At 49.0% G+C, this 19,295-nt stretch overlaps 1 protein-coding gene across 5 annotated transcripts in view; it reads left to right on the top strand.

Annotated features, from left to right (window-relative positions):
* Nucleotides 1–19,295, top strand: part of HCFC1 (host cell factor C1) — a 432,893-nt gene that overhangs the window by 322,358 nt on the left and 91,240 nt on the right. For 4 of the 5 annotated variants that reach the window (XM_033922416.1, XM_033922394.1, XM_033922424.1 and 1 more), the window contains one exon: nt 11,618–11,929. In XM_033922416.1, coding sequence (XP_033778307.1) covers nt 11,618–11,929 — 312 coding nt within the window. The remainder of the gene's footprint in view (nt 1–11,617; nt 11,930–19,295) is intronic. The other variant, XM_033922407.1, reaches the window with a different exon arrangement.

Genomic DNA, 19,295 nt, shown 5'->3' on the forward strand with positions numbered 1-19,295 from the left:
TCACGTAAACTTTTAAAGTTATGACTAATGTTAGTTTATAGTGTTTTAGCATATAGGGTTTTAAGAATTGCAGCATCAACTTAAAGAAATGTTGCAGTATCTTCGGTCCAGAGTCAAATAAGCGCATAGCATAATTATACTGGACTGTGTCACTTATCAACCAATATTTCATCAAAAATGCTTAGAGAATGATTTCTTTTTGTGAGTTGTGTCTGGATTGTCACGGCACAACATCCAGCAGTAGTCGGCCATCATACTCTCATTTCAGAAACCTTGTAGCGACGCTCCAATAATTGAATGTCCTGGTGAAAATGTTCTTGCTCATCAATCACCATACCAAGATTTTCCGGAAAAAAAAGTCAAGATGTGAGTGCAAAAAGTGTATTTTTAATGACATGCGACAGCCAAGTTTCTGATACGAGTCAAGGAGATTCTGAACCTCTTCCTTGTATGAAGGAAACTTATGGTCGCCCAGAATGTTTTCCACTAACCAGTTGAATGCCTCCTAAGCTTCAAGCTCGGCTGCTGAGTGATTGCTTAAAATCTTCATCCTGAATAACGAATGTGATCTGTGGGCCTATAAATATCCCTTTCTTCAGTTTTACAGTGCTGATTTTTGGAAATTTCTTAACAAGATATTGAAAACCTGACAAATTTGCTTTACCCATGGCTTTTACCAGGTTCTTCATCAACCCTGGAGTATCTGGAGTACTGTGTCCAATATTGGTCGCTGTACCTGAAAAAGGATATGGCGTTACTCGAGAGGGTTCAGAGGAGAGCGACATGTCTGATAAAAGGTATGGAAAACCTTTCATACGCTGAGAGATTGGAGAAACTGGGACTCTTTTCCCTGGAGAAGAGGAGACTTAGAGGGGATATGATAGAGACTTATAAGATCATGAAGGGCATAGAGAGAGTGGAGAGGGACAGATTCTTCAACTTTCAAGAAATAAAAGAACAACAGGGCATTCGGAAAAGTTGAAAGAGGACAAATTCAAAACGAATGCTAGGAAGTTCTTCTTTACCCAAGGTGTGGTGGACACCTGGAATGCGCTTCCAGAGAGATTAATAGGGCAGAGCACGGTACTGGGGTTCAAGAAAGGATTGGACAATTTCCTGCTGGAAAAGGGGATAGAGGGATATAGATAGAGGATTACTGCACAGGTCCTGGACCTGTTTGGCCGCCGCGTGAGACCTGCGTCTCCCTACAACCACAAGTTACCACAATTCTGCTCCAGACAGTACTCTCCTCGTCATCTGGAGGCAGATGCATTTCTTCTGGATTAGTCACACAAGTTCATGTATGCCTTTCCTCCAATTCCTCTAATCCTAAAGACGTTGGTCACGCTCAAACAACAACAATGATCCACCTTGATCCTGATAGCTCCTCGGTGGCCCTGGAAGTCATAGTTTTCCTTTCTACTTTAACTGATTGCCAAAGATCCAATACTCTTGCAGATCTTTCCATCTTTATTCACTCAGAATCAAGGATCTCTTTTACATCTCAATCTGCAGTCCCTGCACTTGTCAGCTTGGTACCTCTGCACCTGACTCCAACTGGCTTTAGCATTTCTGAATTGGTGCAAGCCATAATAGCTGCTTCCAGGAAACCTTCCACTCAGCAATGCTATAACTTAAGTGGACCCATTTTACTGCGTGGTGTACTCTCTACCATCTGGATCCGTCCATTTTATCTATTCCTTCCGTTTTCATTTTGGACTATCTTCTTTATTTATCTAGCTCTAGACTAAAACTACTTCAGTTAAGCGTTCACCTCAGTACAATTAGTGCTTTCCTTATTCCTTTCAATAATAAACCTGTCGCCATTCATTCAATTGTTGCCCAGTTTATAAAACGACTTTACAATTCCAAACATCCACTAAAACCTCCTCCAGTTGTCTGGGATCTTAATGTGATGCTTACCAGCCTTATGAAGCCACCATTGAACCTCTGGCAACTTCTCATCTTAAGTTTCTTACTTGGAAGGCGGTCTTCTTAATCTGTATCACTTCTGCGCATTGAATGAGTAAACTTCAAGCACTTGTTTGCTACCCATCTTTTACAGTGTTTCATCATGACAAGGTGGTTCCTTCCTAAGGTAATCATGGACTTTCATCTCAATCAATCCATTGTATTGCCAGTTTTCTTTCCAAAGCTTCATTCTCATCCTGGAGAAACAGCTCTTCATACCTTTGACTGTAAGCGGGCCTTTGCTTATTATTTACAAAGGACTAAGCCGCACAGGTCTTCAGTGAATTTCACCTCAACTATTCATCTTGTTTGATCCTAACAGACCAAGAGAACTATTTCCTCTTGTTTAGCTGCCTGCATCTCAATCTGCTATGCTCAGGCTGGGCTACAGCTCAAGGGACATGTTAGTTGACAAAGTCCAAGCAATGCGGCCTTTTTACATTCTACTCCTATTGAAGATACAGTAAAACCTTCAATTGCAAGTAACTTGGTTTGCAAGTGTTTTGCAAGACAAGCAAAACATTTGATTAAATTTTAACTTGATATACAAGCAATGTCTTGCAATACAAGTACATACAGTATACACACTTCCCAACTGAGCCGATGGTTCTTCAATCTCTGACACTGCAAGAGTGCAGTGATTATTCTAAACAAGCAAAGTCTTGCAATATGAGTACACACGGTATACATGCGTTACATCATCACAACTGAGCTGATGGTACTTCTCTCTCTGACGCTGCAAGAGTGTAGCGACTGTTCTAATCAAACAAAGTCTTGCAATACGAGTACATATGGTATACATGCGTCACATCATCACAACTGAGCCGATGGTTCTTCTCTCTCTGAGGCTGCAGGAGTGTAGTGACTGTTCTAAATGAGCGAGATCTTGCAATACAAGTACTTATAGTATTTTGTATTAAAGTTTTGGTTGTGGAACAAATCGTCTGAGTTTCCATTATTTCCTATGGGGAAATTTGCTTTGATATGCAAGTGCTTTGGATTACAAGCATGCTTCTGGAACGAATTATGCTCGCAAACCAAGGTTTTACTGTATTTGCAAAGCAGCTACTTGGTTCTCATTTCACATCTCACTAGTGTCTGGAAATTTTTTTAGGCGAGATAGAAAATTTGGTTAAGCAATACTGCAGAATTTATCTTTCTCTTAATTGCCAACACTCCCTCCATCTCATTCAGAAAGCTAGTGAGTCCCACATGTGAGAATATGCTGCCTGCTTGTCTAAGGATAAAGCACAGCTACTTACTGTAATGGATGTTATCCGGGGACAACAGGCAGATATTCTCACATCCCTCCCACCTCCTCTGGTTGACTTCTTAGTTTGTTTACGAAACTGAGGAACCATGAGCTAATATCAGAGGTGGGAAGGCGGCCTAGAAGCTTCAGAAGCTTAAAGGGATAGTGCACTGTGGCTCCGTGGATGACATCACCCACATGTGAGAATATGTGCCTGCTGTCCCCGGATAACACCTGTTATGGTAAATAACTGTGCTTCATAACCCTTGAAAATCATTTCTGGTACAGGTAGATCCCTTACATGTTCTTCCATAAAGACCAAAGTAAAGAATGCATTTGTCTCTTTGCTCTATCCTTGTCCTCCCTCCAGTTCTTATTGTTCTATGATGATCTAATGGTCCCATGAATTACCTATCAGAATGGTGCACAAAAAAGTGTCTTTCAACTCATCTGATAAATCCAATGATCTTTATTCATCCAAAACAATTCAAACATCCAAAGCAACTCAATGACTTGTTTTGGATGAATAAAGATCATTGGATTTATCAGATGAGTTGAAAGACACTTTTATCCCAGGACAAGCAGGCAGCATATTCTTTACGCATGGGTGACGTCACCGACGGAGCCCACGGTACGGACCTTTTTACTAGAAAGTTCTAGTTGGCCGCACCGCGCGTGCGCGAGTGCCTTCCCGCCCGACGGAGGAGAGCGTGGTCCCCAGTTTCTTCGTTTCCGCGGAGCGAAGAAGACGTGCGTTTTTCAACTCCGATTGAAATCCTCTTTTTGCCTTCCCGCTCGCGTTCTTTTTTCGTTTATTTACCTTCGGGTTCTTTTTTATTTCAATTCCAAAAAAAAAAAAAATATTTTCTTTTTGTTTCGTTTTTTGTCTTTGCCCCGGCGGGGCCTGTTGTCACGATCCAGGCCTCGGGGTTTGATTTTGCGGAGGCCGTGTTTCCATTCATGCCCCCGCAGCCCGGTTTTAAGAAGTGCCAGCGGTGTGCACGCCCGATCTCCCTCACTGACCCACACAATTGGTGTTTACAGTGTTTGGGACCGGAGCATCGGGCGGACTCGTGCACCCGCTGTGCCACTCTTAAAAAACGCACTTTGAAGAATCGCCAAATCCAGCAAAGTCTGCTGTTCGGCACCGGCCCGACTATGGACTCGACTTCTTCAACTGCGGCACCATCGAAGTCGGCACCGACCACCTCGACACCGCCTGACATTACATCGGCGCCACCGGCGCCAGGTAAGCCGGCTAAGAAGCCTTCCACCCTTGAGCGCCCTCCCACCTCGGTGGCGACACCGGCTCTTTCGGCTCCACGCCGAACTAAAAAGCGCTCCGCTCCGATATCGGTGAGTGCCTCGTCATCGGCCTCCTCATCGCCGGAGCGTAGAGCGGCACCCATGGAACCAAAGCAGAAAAAAGTGGTTCCGGTGCCACCCCTGGATGACCGCATTGCGGCCATCCTCCAGGATAAGTTGCAGGAACAGCTCCAAACGCAACTTAAACAGCTCTTGCCCTCTATCCTGGCACCGCTGCTTTCGGTACCAGACCGGCCCGAGCCCCACACCGTCCAACCGGTATCCACGCCATCGGTACCTATGGACCCCTCCATGCCCATTCTCTCGGCACCGCATATCCATGCCCATGCCGAGGCCGTCGCTCTGACGACATCCGATCCTCCTCGGGACCGAGCGGAACACCGGTCTCCCCGCGAACCTGACCGGCACCGTTCTTCCCGGGACCGAGACAGACACAGGTCTTCATCCCCTGGTACCGTCTCGGTACGCTCAGGCAAGTCTCGGTCTAAAGCTCATCATACCGAGCCTTCCACTCCAGTCTCTCGGCACGCACACACCGATGTCAGAGACCCGGACCTCTGGGAAGAATCTCCCCTCGGTACCGAGGAGGATGCATCGTCGTCGGACGAAGAGCCCTCGGCCCCCGATACCACATCTAAACCTGAGCAATCTTCTTTTTCAAAATTCCTCAGGGAGTTATCGGGGGCCTTATCTTTGCCTCTGGAATCTGATTCCAAGAAATCACAAGCTTTCCTGGAGGCATTAGATTTCGATCAACCCCCTAAGGAGTTCCTGAAGTTACCCGTACATGACATCCTACGGGAAACTTTTTATAAAAATTGGGAAAATCCATTAACTGTCCCTGGGGCACCCCGTAAACTGGATAGCCTTTACAGGGTTATTCCAATCCCGGGATTTGATAAACCCCAGCTGCCCCATGAATCTCTCCTGGTTGAGTCCACTTTAAAAAAGACTCAAGGCTCCAGTGTATATGCCTCTACCCCTCCTGGCAGGGAGGGCAAAACTATGGACAAGTTTGGCAAGCGGCTCTACCAGAATGCCATGCTTGCCAACAGGGCAAACAATTACTCTTTCCACTTTTCATTCTACCTGAAACATCTGGTAATGCAACTCTCCGCCATGCAAAAGTACATGCCGGAGCACAAGGTCCCACTATTCCAGCAGCACATCTCCAGCCTGCTTCAACTTAGAAAATTTATGGTACGCTCCATCTATGACTCCTTTGAGCTCACCTCTCGTGCATCTGCCATCGCTGTGGCCATGCGCCGCCTGGCCTGGCTCAGGGTCTCTGATCTGGATGTCAACCATCAGGACCGACTAGCCAACGCCCCATGTATGGGAGACGAATTGTTCGGAGAGTCTCTGGATACCACCACACAAAAACTCTCCGCCCATGAGACCAGATGGGATACTCTCATTAAACCAAAGAAGAAGGCCCCTCCTGCTCGGCCTTACAAACCACAGTCTTCTTACCAGCGCAGGTTCTCCGCTAGGCCGCTTAACCCGCCTTCACAGCAACCTAGGCGGGCTCGCCAACAACACCACAACCAGGCTCGTGCACAGTCTAATCAACCTGCCAAGCCTCTTCCTCCTGCCAAACCTTCTCAGCCCTTTTGACTCCTCTCTCCAGGGCTTAGCCAGTCTTCCACCCTCATTGCCTCTCCCTCAACCAATCGGGGGCAGGCTCCACATTTTTCTCAGCCGTTGGGAGGTCATCACATCGGACCAGTGGGTCCTCAACATCATCCGCCACGGCTACTCTCTCAACTTCCAGACTCTTCCACCAGACAATCCTCCCGTAGAGTCTGCTTCTCTTTCAACTCAAACCCCCCTCCTCCTGAGGGAGGTCCAATCCCTCCTTCTCCTCAATGCCATCGAAGAAGTACCTCTGGAACAAAGGGGCCGGGGATTCTACTCCCGTTACTTTCTGGTTCCAAAAAAGACAGGAGACCTACGTCCCATCCTCGATCTCAGGGACCTCAACAAATGTCTTGTCAAGGAGAAGTTCAGAATGCTCTCCCTTGCCACGCTTTACCCTCATCTTTCTCAGAACGACTGGCTATGTTCCCTGGACCTCAAAGAGGCCTACACTCACATACCAATCAATCCAGCTTCACGTCGCTACCTAAGATTCCAGGTGCACCATCGCCATTATCAGTACAAAGTGCTACCTTTTGGCCTCGCTTCATCACCCAGGGTGTTCACCAAATGCCTCATTGTGGCGGCGGCCTTCCTCAGGTCTCACAACCTCCAGGTGTTTCCCTACTTGGACGATTGGTTGGTGAAAGCACCTACGTCTCCGCTTGTGCTACAAGCCACTCATCAGACCATCTCTCTCCTCCACCTCCTGGGGTTCGAGATCAACTACCCCAAGTCGCATCTGCTTCCCACGCAGCGCCTTCAGTTCATTGGAGCAGTTCTCGACACCACACTAATGAGGGCGTTTCTCCCCTCCGACCGTCAGCGGAACCTGCTCCGCCTGTGTCGTCAGGTGCTCCTTCTTCACTCCATTTCTGCCAGACAGATGATGGTCCTCCTGGGCCACATGGCCTCGACGGTGCATGTGCTTCCCCTGGCACGACTCCACCTCAGGACACCTCAATGGACTCTGGCCAACCAATGGTCGCAGACCTCGAATCTTCTTTCTCATCCCATCTCTGTGACATCGTCTCTTCAGCAATCTCTACAATGGTGGTTGAACTCCTCAAATCTTTCCAGGGGCCTTCTTTTTCATCTGCCCCCGCATTCCATGACCATCACCACGGATGCCTCCCCTTATGCATGGGGAGCTCACCTGGGAGACCTACGCACCCAAGGTCTTTGGACCCCGCAGGAGCGTCTTCATCACATCAATTTCCTGGAACTACGAGCCATGTTCTATGCTCTCAAGGCCTTCCAGCACCTTCTTTGCCCTCAGGTTCTGCTCCTGTGCACGGACAACCAAGTTGCCATGTACTACATCAACAAACAGGGCGGCACCGGATCTCGCCTCCTTTGTCAGGAAGCTCTTCGCATTTGGACCTGGGCCACGTCCCGCAGTCTCTTCCTCAAGGCTGTCTACATCCAGGGCGAACAGAACTCCCTGGCCGACAATCTCAGCCGCATCCTTCAACCTCACGAGTGGACTTTGGATCCTCCCACGCTCCACTCCATCTTTGCTCGCTGGGGCACTCCGCAGGTGGACCTATTCGCAGCTCCTCACAACCATCAGCTGCCCCAGTTCTGCTCCAGACTCTTCTCTCCTCATCGTCTGGCCCCGGATGCATTCCTTCTCGACTGGACGGATCGGTTCCTCTATGCCTTTCCTCCTCTACCTCTGATGTTGCGGACTTTGTCCAAACTCCGCAGGGACGGAGCCACCATGATCCTCATAGCTCCCCGGTGGCCTCGTCAACACTGGTTCTCCCTCCTGCTTCAGCTCAGCTCCAGGGATCCCATTCCTCTGCCTGTGTTTCCTACTCTACTTACACAGCAACATCAGTCTCTACTACATCCCAATCTGTCTTCGCTCCACCTGACAGCTTGGTTTCTCTCGGGCTGACCTCTTCAGGAAATCTGTCTCAGCCTGTCCGCCTCATTTTGGACGCCTCCAGGAAACCGACCACCCTCCAATGTTACCATCAGAAGTGGACCAGGTTCTCCTCTTGGTGCCTCCGTCATCATCACAATCCCACCTCTTTAGCGGTGGAAACTGTTCTGGACTACTTGCTCTCCCTGTCCAACGCAGGCCTCAAGTCTACCTCTATCAGAGTCCATCTCAGTGCCATCACGGCTTTTCATGAACCTGTCTTAGGAAAACCTCTCACGGCTCACCCTCTGGTTTCCCGATTCATGAGGGGCCTCTTCAACATCAAACCACCTCTGAAGCCTCCTCCGGTCGTCTGGGACCTGAATGTGGTTTTATCTGCCCTCATGAAACCTCCCTTTGAGCCGCTTGCCACAACTTCGCTCAAATTTCTGACATGGAAGGTTCTTTTCCTCATTGCCATCACCTCTGCCAGGAGGGTTAGTGAGCTTCATGCACTGGTTGCCGATCCACCGTTCACTATTTTTCACCATGACAAGGTGGTTCTGCGCACCCATCCAAAATTCCTTCCAAAGGTGGTCTCAGCTTTTCACCTCAACCAGTCCATTGTGTTGCCTGTTTTCTTTCCGAAACCTCATTCACATCCCGGAGAACAGGCATTGCACAGTCTTGACTGCAAGCGTGCCCTGGCTTACTATCTTGATCGTACAAGGGCTCACCGCTTGTCCCCTCAGCTCTTCCTGACCTTCGACCCAAATCGTTTGGGTCGACCGGTCTCTAAACGGACGCTATCCAACTGGCTTGCAGCTTGCATCGCGTTCTGTTACGCTCGGGCCGGTCTGTCACTAGACGGCGCTGTCACGGCCCACAGGGTAAGAGCTATGGCCGCTTCTGTTGCTTTCCTCCGTTCCACACCCATTGAGGAAATCTGCAAGGCGGCCACCTGGTCCTCAGTTCACACATTCACTACTCACTACTGTCTGGATGCTTTCTCCAGACGGGATGGGCACTTCGGCCAATCTGTACTTCAGAATTTATTTTCATGATGGCCAACCATCCCTCCTCCCTCTTTGTTAGCTTGGAGGTCACCCATGCGTAAAGAATATGCTGCCTGCTTGTCCTGGGATAAAGCACAGTTACTTACCGTAACAGGTGTTATCCAGGGACAGCAGGCAGATATTCTTACGTCCCACCCTCCTCCCCGGGTTGGCTTCTTAGCTGGCTTATACTAACTGGGGACCACGCTCTCCTCCGTCGGGCGGGAAGGCACTCGCGCACGCGCGGTGCGGCCAACTAGAACTTTCTAGTAAAAAGGTCCGTACCGTGGGCTCCGTCGGTGACGTCACCCATGCGTAAAGAATATCTGCCTGCTGTCCCTGGATAACACCTGTTACGGTAAGTAACTGTGCTTTTTGTGCACCATTCTGATTGGACATTTCCACTTTGCTCTTGCTTGTTCGATTTTTGTGGAATTGGTTCCCCTGTTTTATTGTGCCCATGAATTACCTCACATGCTTTCTGTTTCTGATGTACCTGGATATGTTGTTACTGTGAGTTTTTGCTTCTATAGCAAGTTTCTCTTCATATTCTCTTTTAGCTGCCTTTATTAATGTTTTGCAACTAACTTGCCAGTGTTTGTTGCTTCTTATTTTCTTCATTTGGATCCTTTTCCATTCTTTGAAGGATGTTCTTTTGACCAGCCTTCACTTCACCTTTTAACCAGTACTGACTGTTGTTTGCTCTTCTTTCCATCTTTGTTAATAGAAAGAAACAAAACTAGAGCATGTAGCAGCAGTCTGTCTCTGGGTTTGTTTTGGGCTATATTGATAATTGTCAGTTTGGCAGCAGCTGCACAGGAGTGCTGGGTGGTTGTCTTATGGACACTGATGTTGGAGTGGAATGTTCTTATAGGAGGTCGTCTTTTCTCTGATTCTCTCTCCTCTTTTGGGGCTCTGCTTTGCTATTCGTAGACTGACTTTCATGGGACTGCACAGCCTACTTATAGGGTTACTTGAAACTCAGTGTGTTCTCAGTCTCCATCTACTGTAGAAGTGCATAACCCATCTGTGCCAGTCTAGAGGAACTAAAGGAAAGCAAATTAGCAGGTACAATCTAATGTCCCCTTTTTAATTTTCCACTGAAACATAGAAAGCAGGATTGCTTATGCTTCTAGTGCTTAGTGTTTATGTATTTTGCAGAAGTCAAGTGTTATAGAAACATGATGGCAGGTAAAGGCCAAATGGCCCATCTAGTCTGCCCATCCACAGTAACCATTATCTCTTTCTCCAAGAGATCCCACGTGCCTATCCCAGGCCCTTTTGAATTCAGACAAAGTCTCTGTCTCCACCACCTCTTCTGAGAGACTGCTCCATGCATCTACTACCCTTTCTGTAAAAAAGTATTTCCTTAGATTACTCCAGAGCCTATCACTTCTTAACTTCATCCTATGCCCTCTCATTGTAGAGTTTCCTTTCAAATTAAAGAGATTCGACTCATGCGCATTTACATTACGTAGGCATTTAAACGTCTCTATCATATCTCCCCTCTCCCACATTTCCTCCAAAGTATACAGATTGAGATCTTTAAGTCTGTCCCATATGCCTTATGATGAAGACCACATACCATTTTAGTAGCCTTCCTCTGGACCGACCCCATCCTTTTTATATCTTTTTGAAGGTGCGGTCTTCAGAATATTCTAAATGAGGTTTCACCAAAGTCTTATACAGGGGCATCAATTGCTCCTTTTTCCTACTAGTCATACCTCTCCCTATGCAACCTAGCATCTTTCTAGCTTTCGCTGTCACCTTTTCAACCTGTTTGGCCACCTCAGGATCATCACATACAATCACACCCGCTCTTCTGTCGTATCATCCGCAAAGAGGCAAATCTTACCCAACAACCCTTCAGCAATATCGTTTATAAAAATGTTAAAAGAACAGGCCCAAGAATAGAACCTTGAGGCACACCGCTGGTCACATCCCTTTCCTCAGAGCGATCTCCATTGATCACTACCCTCTGTCGCCTTCCATTCAACCAGTTCTTGACCCAGCCAGTCACTTTGGGACCCATCCCGAGGGCACTCAGTTTATTTATTAGACGTCTGTCAAAGGCTTTGCTAAAATCTAAATACACTACATCTAGCGCACATCCTCTATCCAATTCTCTAGTCACCCAGTAAAGGAAATTGATCAGATTTGTCTGACAAGACTTTCCTCTAGTGAATCCATGTTACCTCTGGTCCTGTAATCCACAGGATTCCAGAAACTTGACCATTCTTTGTTTTAAAAGTGTTTCCATTAATTTGCTTACCACAGAAGTCAAACTTACTGGCCTGTAATTCTCTACTTCTTCCTTACTTCCACTTTTGTGGAGAGGGACCGCATCTGCCCTTCACCAGTCCTCCGGTACCACTTCTGACTCTAGAGACTTGATATACCACCTTTTGTGGAATAACCAAAGCAGTTTACTTTTAAAGGATCAGGATTAATGCTTTTCCCCAGTTGAGAGAAATCTATTAACTGTTCTATTTGTTTTCACTTCAGCAGCTAGCGGAGAGCCCATGGACACTTCAGATGTGGCTCAAGCAGAACTGGGGCAGCCCACGGCCATTCCCATTGTCCTGACTCAGCAGGAACTGGCAGCCCTGGTGCAGCAACAGCAGCAGCTTCAGGAGGCACAGCATCAGCAGCAACAACTTCAGCTTCAGCTCCAGCAACAACAGCATCACTTGCCTACAGAAGCCCTAGTACCTGCTGACAGTCTCAATGACCCAACCAGTGAGAGCAATAGCTTGAATGAGCTGGCCAGTGCTGTCACCAGTGCTGTGGCGCTGCTGCCATCTGCAGCCACTGAGAGTAAGTTCAGCAGTACCCCTTTTTTTATATCTTCCTTTTTTCATGGCCACGAATTTGATCTTGGAGGATGAGATGACCAGTATCTGCATCTATGAGACAAACCTGTTTTTTTCTGTTACATAGAGCATTCTGGACCCCTGTTCGTTTACAAAAATTAGATAGCTAAGTCTAATAGATGCTGGCATTGTCATCTCGAAGCAGGGACTTTAGATCATTTATTATTCTATTGTCCATTCATTTTGGCTTTTTGGAAATCAATAATGGAACCAAATAAATTGTTTGTTAGAAAATCCGGTGGCTTTATCATATGATACTATATTATTTGGCATGTCAATGAGGGCAAAGAGTCAAATATCTTCAAAAAAATAATAAGCTCATTAATTATGACAGGAGTCGCCATACAACAGATTACATTTAATTGGAAAAATTGGAGTAGACTGAACTACAGTTTTTGGTGGAATTCTTTGTGTCGTATATATAAAATGGAAAGAACATTAACCACACAGAAAGGAAATTTTAGTAAATTTCAAGAGGTTTGGGGGCCATTAACAGATTATTGTAATGAGTAGATAACATTTTTCCCTTAATAATATAATTATAAATAAGGGGGTGGGGGAGGTTTTTTGGTCTTTTATTAATAGGAAAGAACATATTTTATGGTATACGTGATTGCATATTTTATGATAGGGATGGGAGGGAGGGGGTTAAATTTCATTAAATTAAGTTGATTACGATAGAAAATCACGTGATATATCCAAATTCAAATGTCATTATCTGAAGCACTTGTAAGTTGTAAAAATGAATAAAGAATTAAAAAAAAAAAAGAATCATAAGAGAAAGAGTGGGAAGTGATCTCAAACAGTCATTCCCCAAGCAGCGTCTGCTGTTACCTAATGATTTTCCATTCTTCCTTATTGTCCTGCCAGATGGTCTAAATATGTGGATTGATGCTCTTGCATTAGCAGATGTTTGCAAAGCAGATTTTCTTGCATCACCCTGCATGAGGTCCCATGTGGTCTCTACTAGAGAATGACACGGTGACTGTTACCCTCGGGTAACCCACAGGAAAGGGGCGAAAAAAAGATTGATAGCCACAGGTACAGGGACAAGGCCATTCATCGCCCCATGGAGCGGTGAAAGGCCTTATCCCTGCAGTAAAGTATCTGCTGTACATTGCCTCACTTCCCACCCCTCCCGGTTAGCAGCCTTCCTTGCAATCCAGCAGCCTCTCCCAATCGCTGAGGTCTGGGCATCTCTTCCCCTTGTCGGGTCATCTCCCTCCCTTCCCATCACCTTCATGGGCGCTTTTCAGAATTGAGATTTTCTCCAGGCGTCCTGGCCGCCATAGCCTTCTCACAGGTTACGCGCGACTGCCCCAAAACTTCTCTGACGCAACTTCCTGTTTCCGCCTGAGCAGCTCATGTCAGAGTAGAAGTCTCAGGGCAGTCGCACGCAACCTGTGAGAAAGCAATGGCGTCCGGGCCGCTCGGAGAGAGAGAGCCTCTATTCTAAAAAGTGCCCAGGAAGATGACAGGAAAGGAGGAAGATGGCCTGGCGAGGGGAAGAGGTCGAGTGGCACCGAAGGGGAAGGGAGAGAGGAATTGACACCAAAGGGAAATGGAGAGGAGGGAGCAGGGAGGGGAGAGAGGGGAACAGATGCTGAACAGAAGTGGAAAGAGAGGGGAAGAAGAGAGAGGAACTGACACTGAAGGGAAATGGGGAGGAGAGAGGTGGGAGCAGATGCTGCATGGAAGTGGGTAAGGAGAGAGAAAGGAGGGAGCGCCACATGGAAGAGGGGAGATAGGGAGCAGCAGACGATGGATGCGGGGAGGGGAGAGAGGGGAACAGACGCTGAAGGGAAGTGGAAAGAGAGGGGACTCTTCATGTCCCTTCACTAAAAATAATTGGCACTCACTGTGCATATCTGTTCGGTAACGGCACCTTCAATTTGGTACTCACTTCCTTTATATTTAAGAGCAGAACAAAGTCTGGATAAATTTAAGAGTAGTCTAAAATGCTTTCTTTTTAAAGATGCTTACGATTGATTTATCCCATGCCTTTTAAATTATTTTTAAAAAATATATCCCCATCCTACCCTTCTGTTTTTATTCTTTGTTTCTATTTTTCTTTAGAATTCTAATTTTTCCCTTCTATCCTTTTGTTATACCCTCCCCCCAAGTCAATCTGTCCTTTACGGTATTAGTTTTTTTTATTTTAGATTTTATTGTACAACGCTTTGAAATTTTATGTAAAGCGTTTAATCAAATTTTAATAAACTACATAAACTATAAAGGAACAGACACTGAAAGGAAATGGGAAGGGGAGAGGGGGAGGGGGGAGCAGACACTGCATGGAAGTGGGGAAGGAGAGAGAGAGGGGAGCAGCTACTGCCCCGTCCCCGCAACCCCTGACCCTATCCCTGCCCCGTCCCAGCGATCACTGTCCCCGCCCCATCCTTGTCCCCGCAACTACTGTCCCCGCAGCATCCATACAAGCCTCAGTACTGCAATATTTAGCTTATTCCTTCCTTATAAATCAAAGTTCTGGCTGCTAAACTAGAGAAAGAGATGTTCAGCTGGCAAGGCTTTTTCCTACCTTTGTTGTCTGGTTTCTGCTTTCCTTATCTTCTCCTCATTCATTTCCTTCCATCCACTGTCTGCCTTTTCTGTCTCTTCCATATGCTCTGTTACTGTACCTCTCCCTTCCATCTTTCCCTCCACTCCCACCCTAATTGGTCTGCCACCTATCTTCGTCCCTCCACTACCCCCATAGTCTGGAATTATCCCAGGACAAGCAGGCAGGTATTCTCACTAGTGGGTGATGTCATCAGACAGAGCCCCGGTACGGACGTCTCACAAGCACGTGTTGCTTGTAGAAACTTAAAGTTTCTAGATGCCCGCACCGCGCATGCGCCGGTGCCTTCCTACCCGGAGATCCGGGCGTGTCTCCTCAGTTCTTTCTTTTCCGCGGAGCTGAGAAGTTCAACTTCTTCATGCGCTAGCTGAATTCAGTTAAATTTGCCTTCCTTGTCCGCGTTTTCGTTTTCGTTTCTTTTAATTACTTTAACAGTTCTTTTTCTTTTTCAAAAAAAAAAAAGGAGAAGATTATTTCCTCCGGCGGGTCGAACGGGCCGGCCACGTGGCTCAGGCCCACGGGCTTCGACCTCGCGGCAGAGATTTTCCGGCCTATGTCCCGGCCAATCACCGGTTTTAAAAAGTGCAGCAAGTGCCAACGCGCGATTTCACTCACGGACCCTCACTGGCGCTGTTTGCAGTGTTTGGGCCCTGACCACATCCCGAAATCGTGCGGGCCTTGCTCTACCCTTACGGCACGCTCTTTCAAGCGGCGTTGCCTATTGTGGGAATCGATGTTCAAGATGGATGCAGCTAAGGATCCCTCAGCCTCCACTTCATCTGATACCTCCCCGGTGCGGGCGAAACCGGCATCGACTCCTCCTGCATCGTGTGCGGTGAAACCGGCATCGCTCGCCCCGACACCATCCACGAGCTCGACGTCGGTGCCTGCCCTGGTCTCCTCGGTTCAGGTACCTCTTCCTTCCACAGTGCCACCAATGGTCATCAAAGTGCCGAAAGCTACTAAGCAGAAGCACTCGACCTCGAAGGAGCGCGATGCCCGTGCAGGAGGACCCCCTTTCGGTGCGGATCCCTCCCTATCGGCTTCGCTACGGTCCGTGCTGGAAGCTCAATTCGTTGAGCTCATGCAGACCATCGGACCCGGGCTCATCGCTGCCATACAGGGTGACCTCCCGGTACCGGTCCAAAGGGGCGGTCCGCCCCCTCCCCCTCCCCCACACCGTTCGACCTCGACAACCGACGAGGACGAACGAGGGAGGGCGGCGATACCCACGCGGCAAGCCTCGCTTACCGACATGCCGCCATTAGAACCCATTACGCCTCCGCGCCAACATGGGACCAGACCTTCGATCGATACTCGAAGCCCTGGGCATAGTCAGGAAGAGTTCCTCCGTACTCCTTACCAGACTTGGGTAGCATCGCAGGAACCCGCATCGCAAACCCAGTGGCGATCCACTGCTTCCAGCCCTATCCACTTGGGGACCTCGGGAGACCATGCGATGCACAGACGATCCCGATCCCCGTCCCGCCACCGAGACGGGCACCGATCGAGACACTCATCCTGGCACTCCTCACGCTATTCGGAAGTGTCACCGCAGAAAAAACTGCAACGTAGGGGATACTCCTCATCAGAGGCGTCCCCTCCGAGGGGCCCAGAGTACGAGGAGACACCGGTGCCCGATTCTCCTTGTCACTCCCCGATGTCCACGGACCTGGAGGCCTCCTCCTCCGCCAGCCCGTCCCACAGACCGACGCTGGCGGAACAATTGTCCTTCTCATCATTCCTCCGACAAATGGCGGATGATCTGGATGTGACCCTTGACACGGGCTCCCGATACTCCAAAGAGTATCTGGACACCATGCATTTACCTAACCCCCCAACGGAGTCGCTTCGGCTCCCCCTGCATAAATTGCTGGATCAGACCTTCATGCAGTGTTTCGAAACACCGTACTCCATACCGGCGATTCCCAGCAAACTCGATGCTCGATACCGCATCGTGCACCATAAAGGGTTCGAGGGCCCCCAACTCTCCCACCAATCCCTGCTGGTCGAGTCCTCCCTAAAACGCTCTCATCCCTCCCAGGTCTACGCCTCTGTACCGCCGGGCCGAGAGGGGAGAACGATGGACAAATTTGGTAGAAAATTCTACCAAAACTCCATGATGGCGTCACGGGTGCTAAACTACAACTTCTTTTTCTCTTCCTATTTGGAGTTCTTCTTGCCGGTGCTCCGCAAGTTCACTCCGTTCATAGACAACCAAGCTCGATTCGAGTTCGAGGAAGTGGTAGCCTCTCTCTCCCAATTACGCCTCCAGCTGATGCAATCCTCCTTCGATGCATTCGAACTCTCGGCACGCGCCGCCGCAAGCGCGGTAGCGATGCGTCGCCTGGCATGGCTCCGTACCATCGATATGGATCCCAACCTTCAGGACAGACTCGCCAACGTACCATGTGCTGGAGCTGACCTGTTCGATGAGTCTATCGAAACTGTTACCAAGAAGCTGTCGGATCATGAAAAATCCTTTCAATCCATCCTGCGGCCCAAACCCAAACCTCAACAGTCTCGACCTTCCAGGCCACCCCTGATTTACCAGCGGCGTTACATACCCAGACAAACGCCTGCTGCGAGGCAGCCTGCGAAGAGACAACCTCCCCAGAAGTCTCAGCAAAAACCTCAGCCACCGGCCGTACCTAAGGCCCCCCAGCCCTTTTGACGCCCCCCCCGGGAGCATAACCTCGGCCTCTCCCATAGGGGGCCGCCTCCATCTTTTCTACCATCGATGGGAGGCCATAACTACGGACCTATGGGTCCTCACCATCATAAGAGAAGGATACTCTCTTCAATTCCACCGGGTCCCCCCGGACCATCCCCCAAGAGAGTATCCTTCAAGCTCGACGCAGACCGCCCTTCTTCTTCAGGAAGTCCAAACCTTACTCCAGCTTCGGGCTGTCGAGCCGGTCCCGTCAGACCAATTGAACCGAGGGTTTTACTCCCGGTACTTCCTCGTCCCGAAGAAAACGGGCGACCTGCGACCCATTTTAGACCTTCGGGCCCTCAACAAGTTCCTGGTCAAAGAGAAGTTTCGCATGCTGACTTTGGCTTCTCTATACCCCCTCCTCGAGCAGAACGACTGGTTATGCTCCCTGGATCTCAAGGAGGCCTACACTCACATCCCCATTCACCCGGCCTCCCGAAAGTTCCTCAGATTTCGGGTGGGAAATCTGCACCTACAGTATCGAGTGCTACCATTCGGCCTATCTTCGTCCCCCAGAGTCTTCACAAAGTGCCTGGTGGTAGTGGCCGCAGCACTCCGGGACAGGGGTCTACAGGTATTCCCATACCTCGACGACTGGCTCATCAAGGCCCCATCAGCCCCAGAGGTCACTTCGGCGGCCGTGGCTACAACCTACTTCCTCCAGAATTTGGGCTTCGAGATCAACTTCTCCAAGTCTCATCTACAACCCACCCAGTCCCTCCCCTTCATCGGAGCGGTCCTGGACACCACCCGACTCCGAGCATTCCTACCTCGGCAACGCATGGAGTCTCTTCTTCATCTCTACCAGTCGGTGTCGACTCGCCAAACCCTACCGGCGAGACAACTGATGGTGCTCCTGGGCCATATGGCCTCCACAGTACATGTGACACCCTTTGCCAGACTCCACCTCAGGATCCCCCAGTGGACCCTGGCATCACAGTGGAATCAGACATCCGATCCACTATCCAAACGCATCTTAGTCACACCTGCTCTTCGGCAGTCTCTACTTTGGTGGATGACCTCTTCGAATCTATCCAGAGGTTTGCTGATGCACTCTCCCCCCCATCAGAAAGTCCTCACGACCGATTCGTCGAATTACGCATGGGGGGCCCATCTGGAGGGTCTCCGCACCCAAGGATTCTGGACCAATGCGGAGAGACTACACCAAATCAATCTACTGGAACTCAGAGCCATCTTCAATGCGCTCCAAGCTTTCCAACACCTACTCCACGACATGGGAATCCTCATTCGCACAGACAATCAGGCCGCCATGTATTATATCAACAAGCAAGGAGGCACGGGCTCGGCCCTCCTTTGCCAGGAAGCTCTACGAGTCTGGGACTGGGCGGTGCGCCACAACACCCTACTCAGAGCAGTATACATCCAGGGGGAGAACAACGTCTTAGCAGACAAACTAAGCCGTCTGCTACAACCGCACGAATGGACTCTCCATTCCAGCCCCCTTCACCAAATCTTCACGCAATGGGGGACGCCTCAGATAGACCTCTTTGCGGCTCCCCACAACGCCAAACTGCCTCAGTTTTGCTCCAGGATTTACACTCCTCATCGCCTCGAGGCAGATGCTTTTCTACTGAACTGGGGGAAACGATTTCTATATGCGTTCCCACCATTCCCGCTGATCCAGAAGACTCTGGTCAAGCTGAAACTCGAACGGGCCACCATGATTCTAATAGCTCCTCGGTGGCCCAGACAACCTTGGTTCTCCCTCCTACTCCAACTCAGCAGCAGGGAACCAGTACCACTTCCAGTGTTTCCTTCACTACTTACTCAACATCAAGGATCACTACTTCATCCCAACCTGCAGTCTCTCCACCTGACAGCTTGGTTCCTCTCAACGTAACCCCTCACCAATTCTCACAAGAAGTGAGGGAGGTCTTGGAAGCTTCCAGGAAGCCCGCCACTCGACAATGCTACTCCCAGAAATGGACCAGATTCTCCTCATGGTGTGTTTCTAAGTCAAAGGAACCTCAGCGAGCTTCCTTATCCTCCGTGCTG

Source organism: Geotrypetes seraphini, chromosome 1 (assembly GCF_902459505.1).
Source record: "Geotrypetes seraphini chromosome 1, aGeoSer1.1, whole genome shotgun sequence".
Taxonomy (NCBI): domain Eukaryota; kingdom Metazoa; phylum Chordata; class Amphibia; order Gymnophiona; family Dermophiidae; genus Geotrypetes; species Geotrypetes seraphini.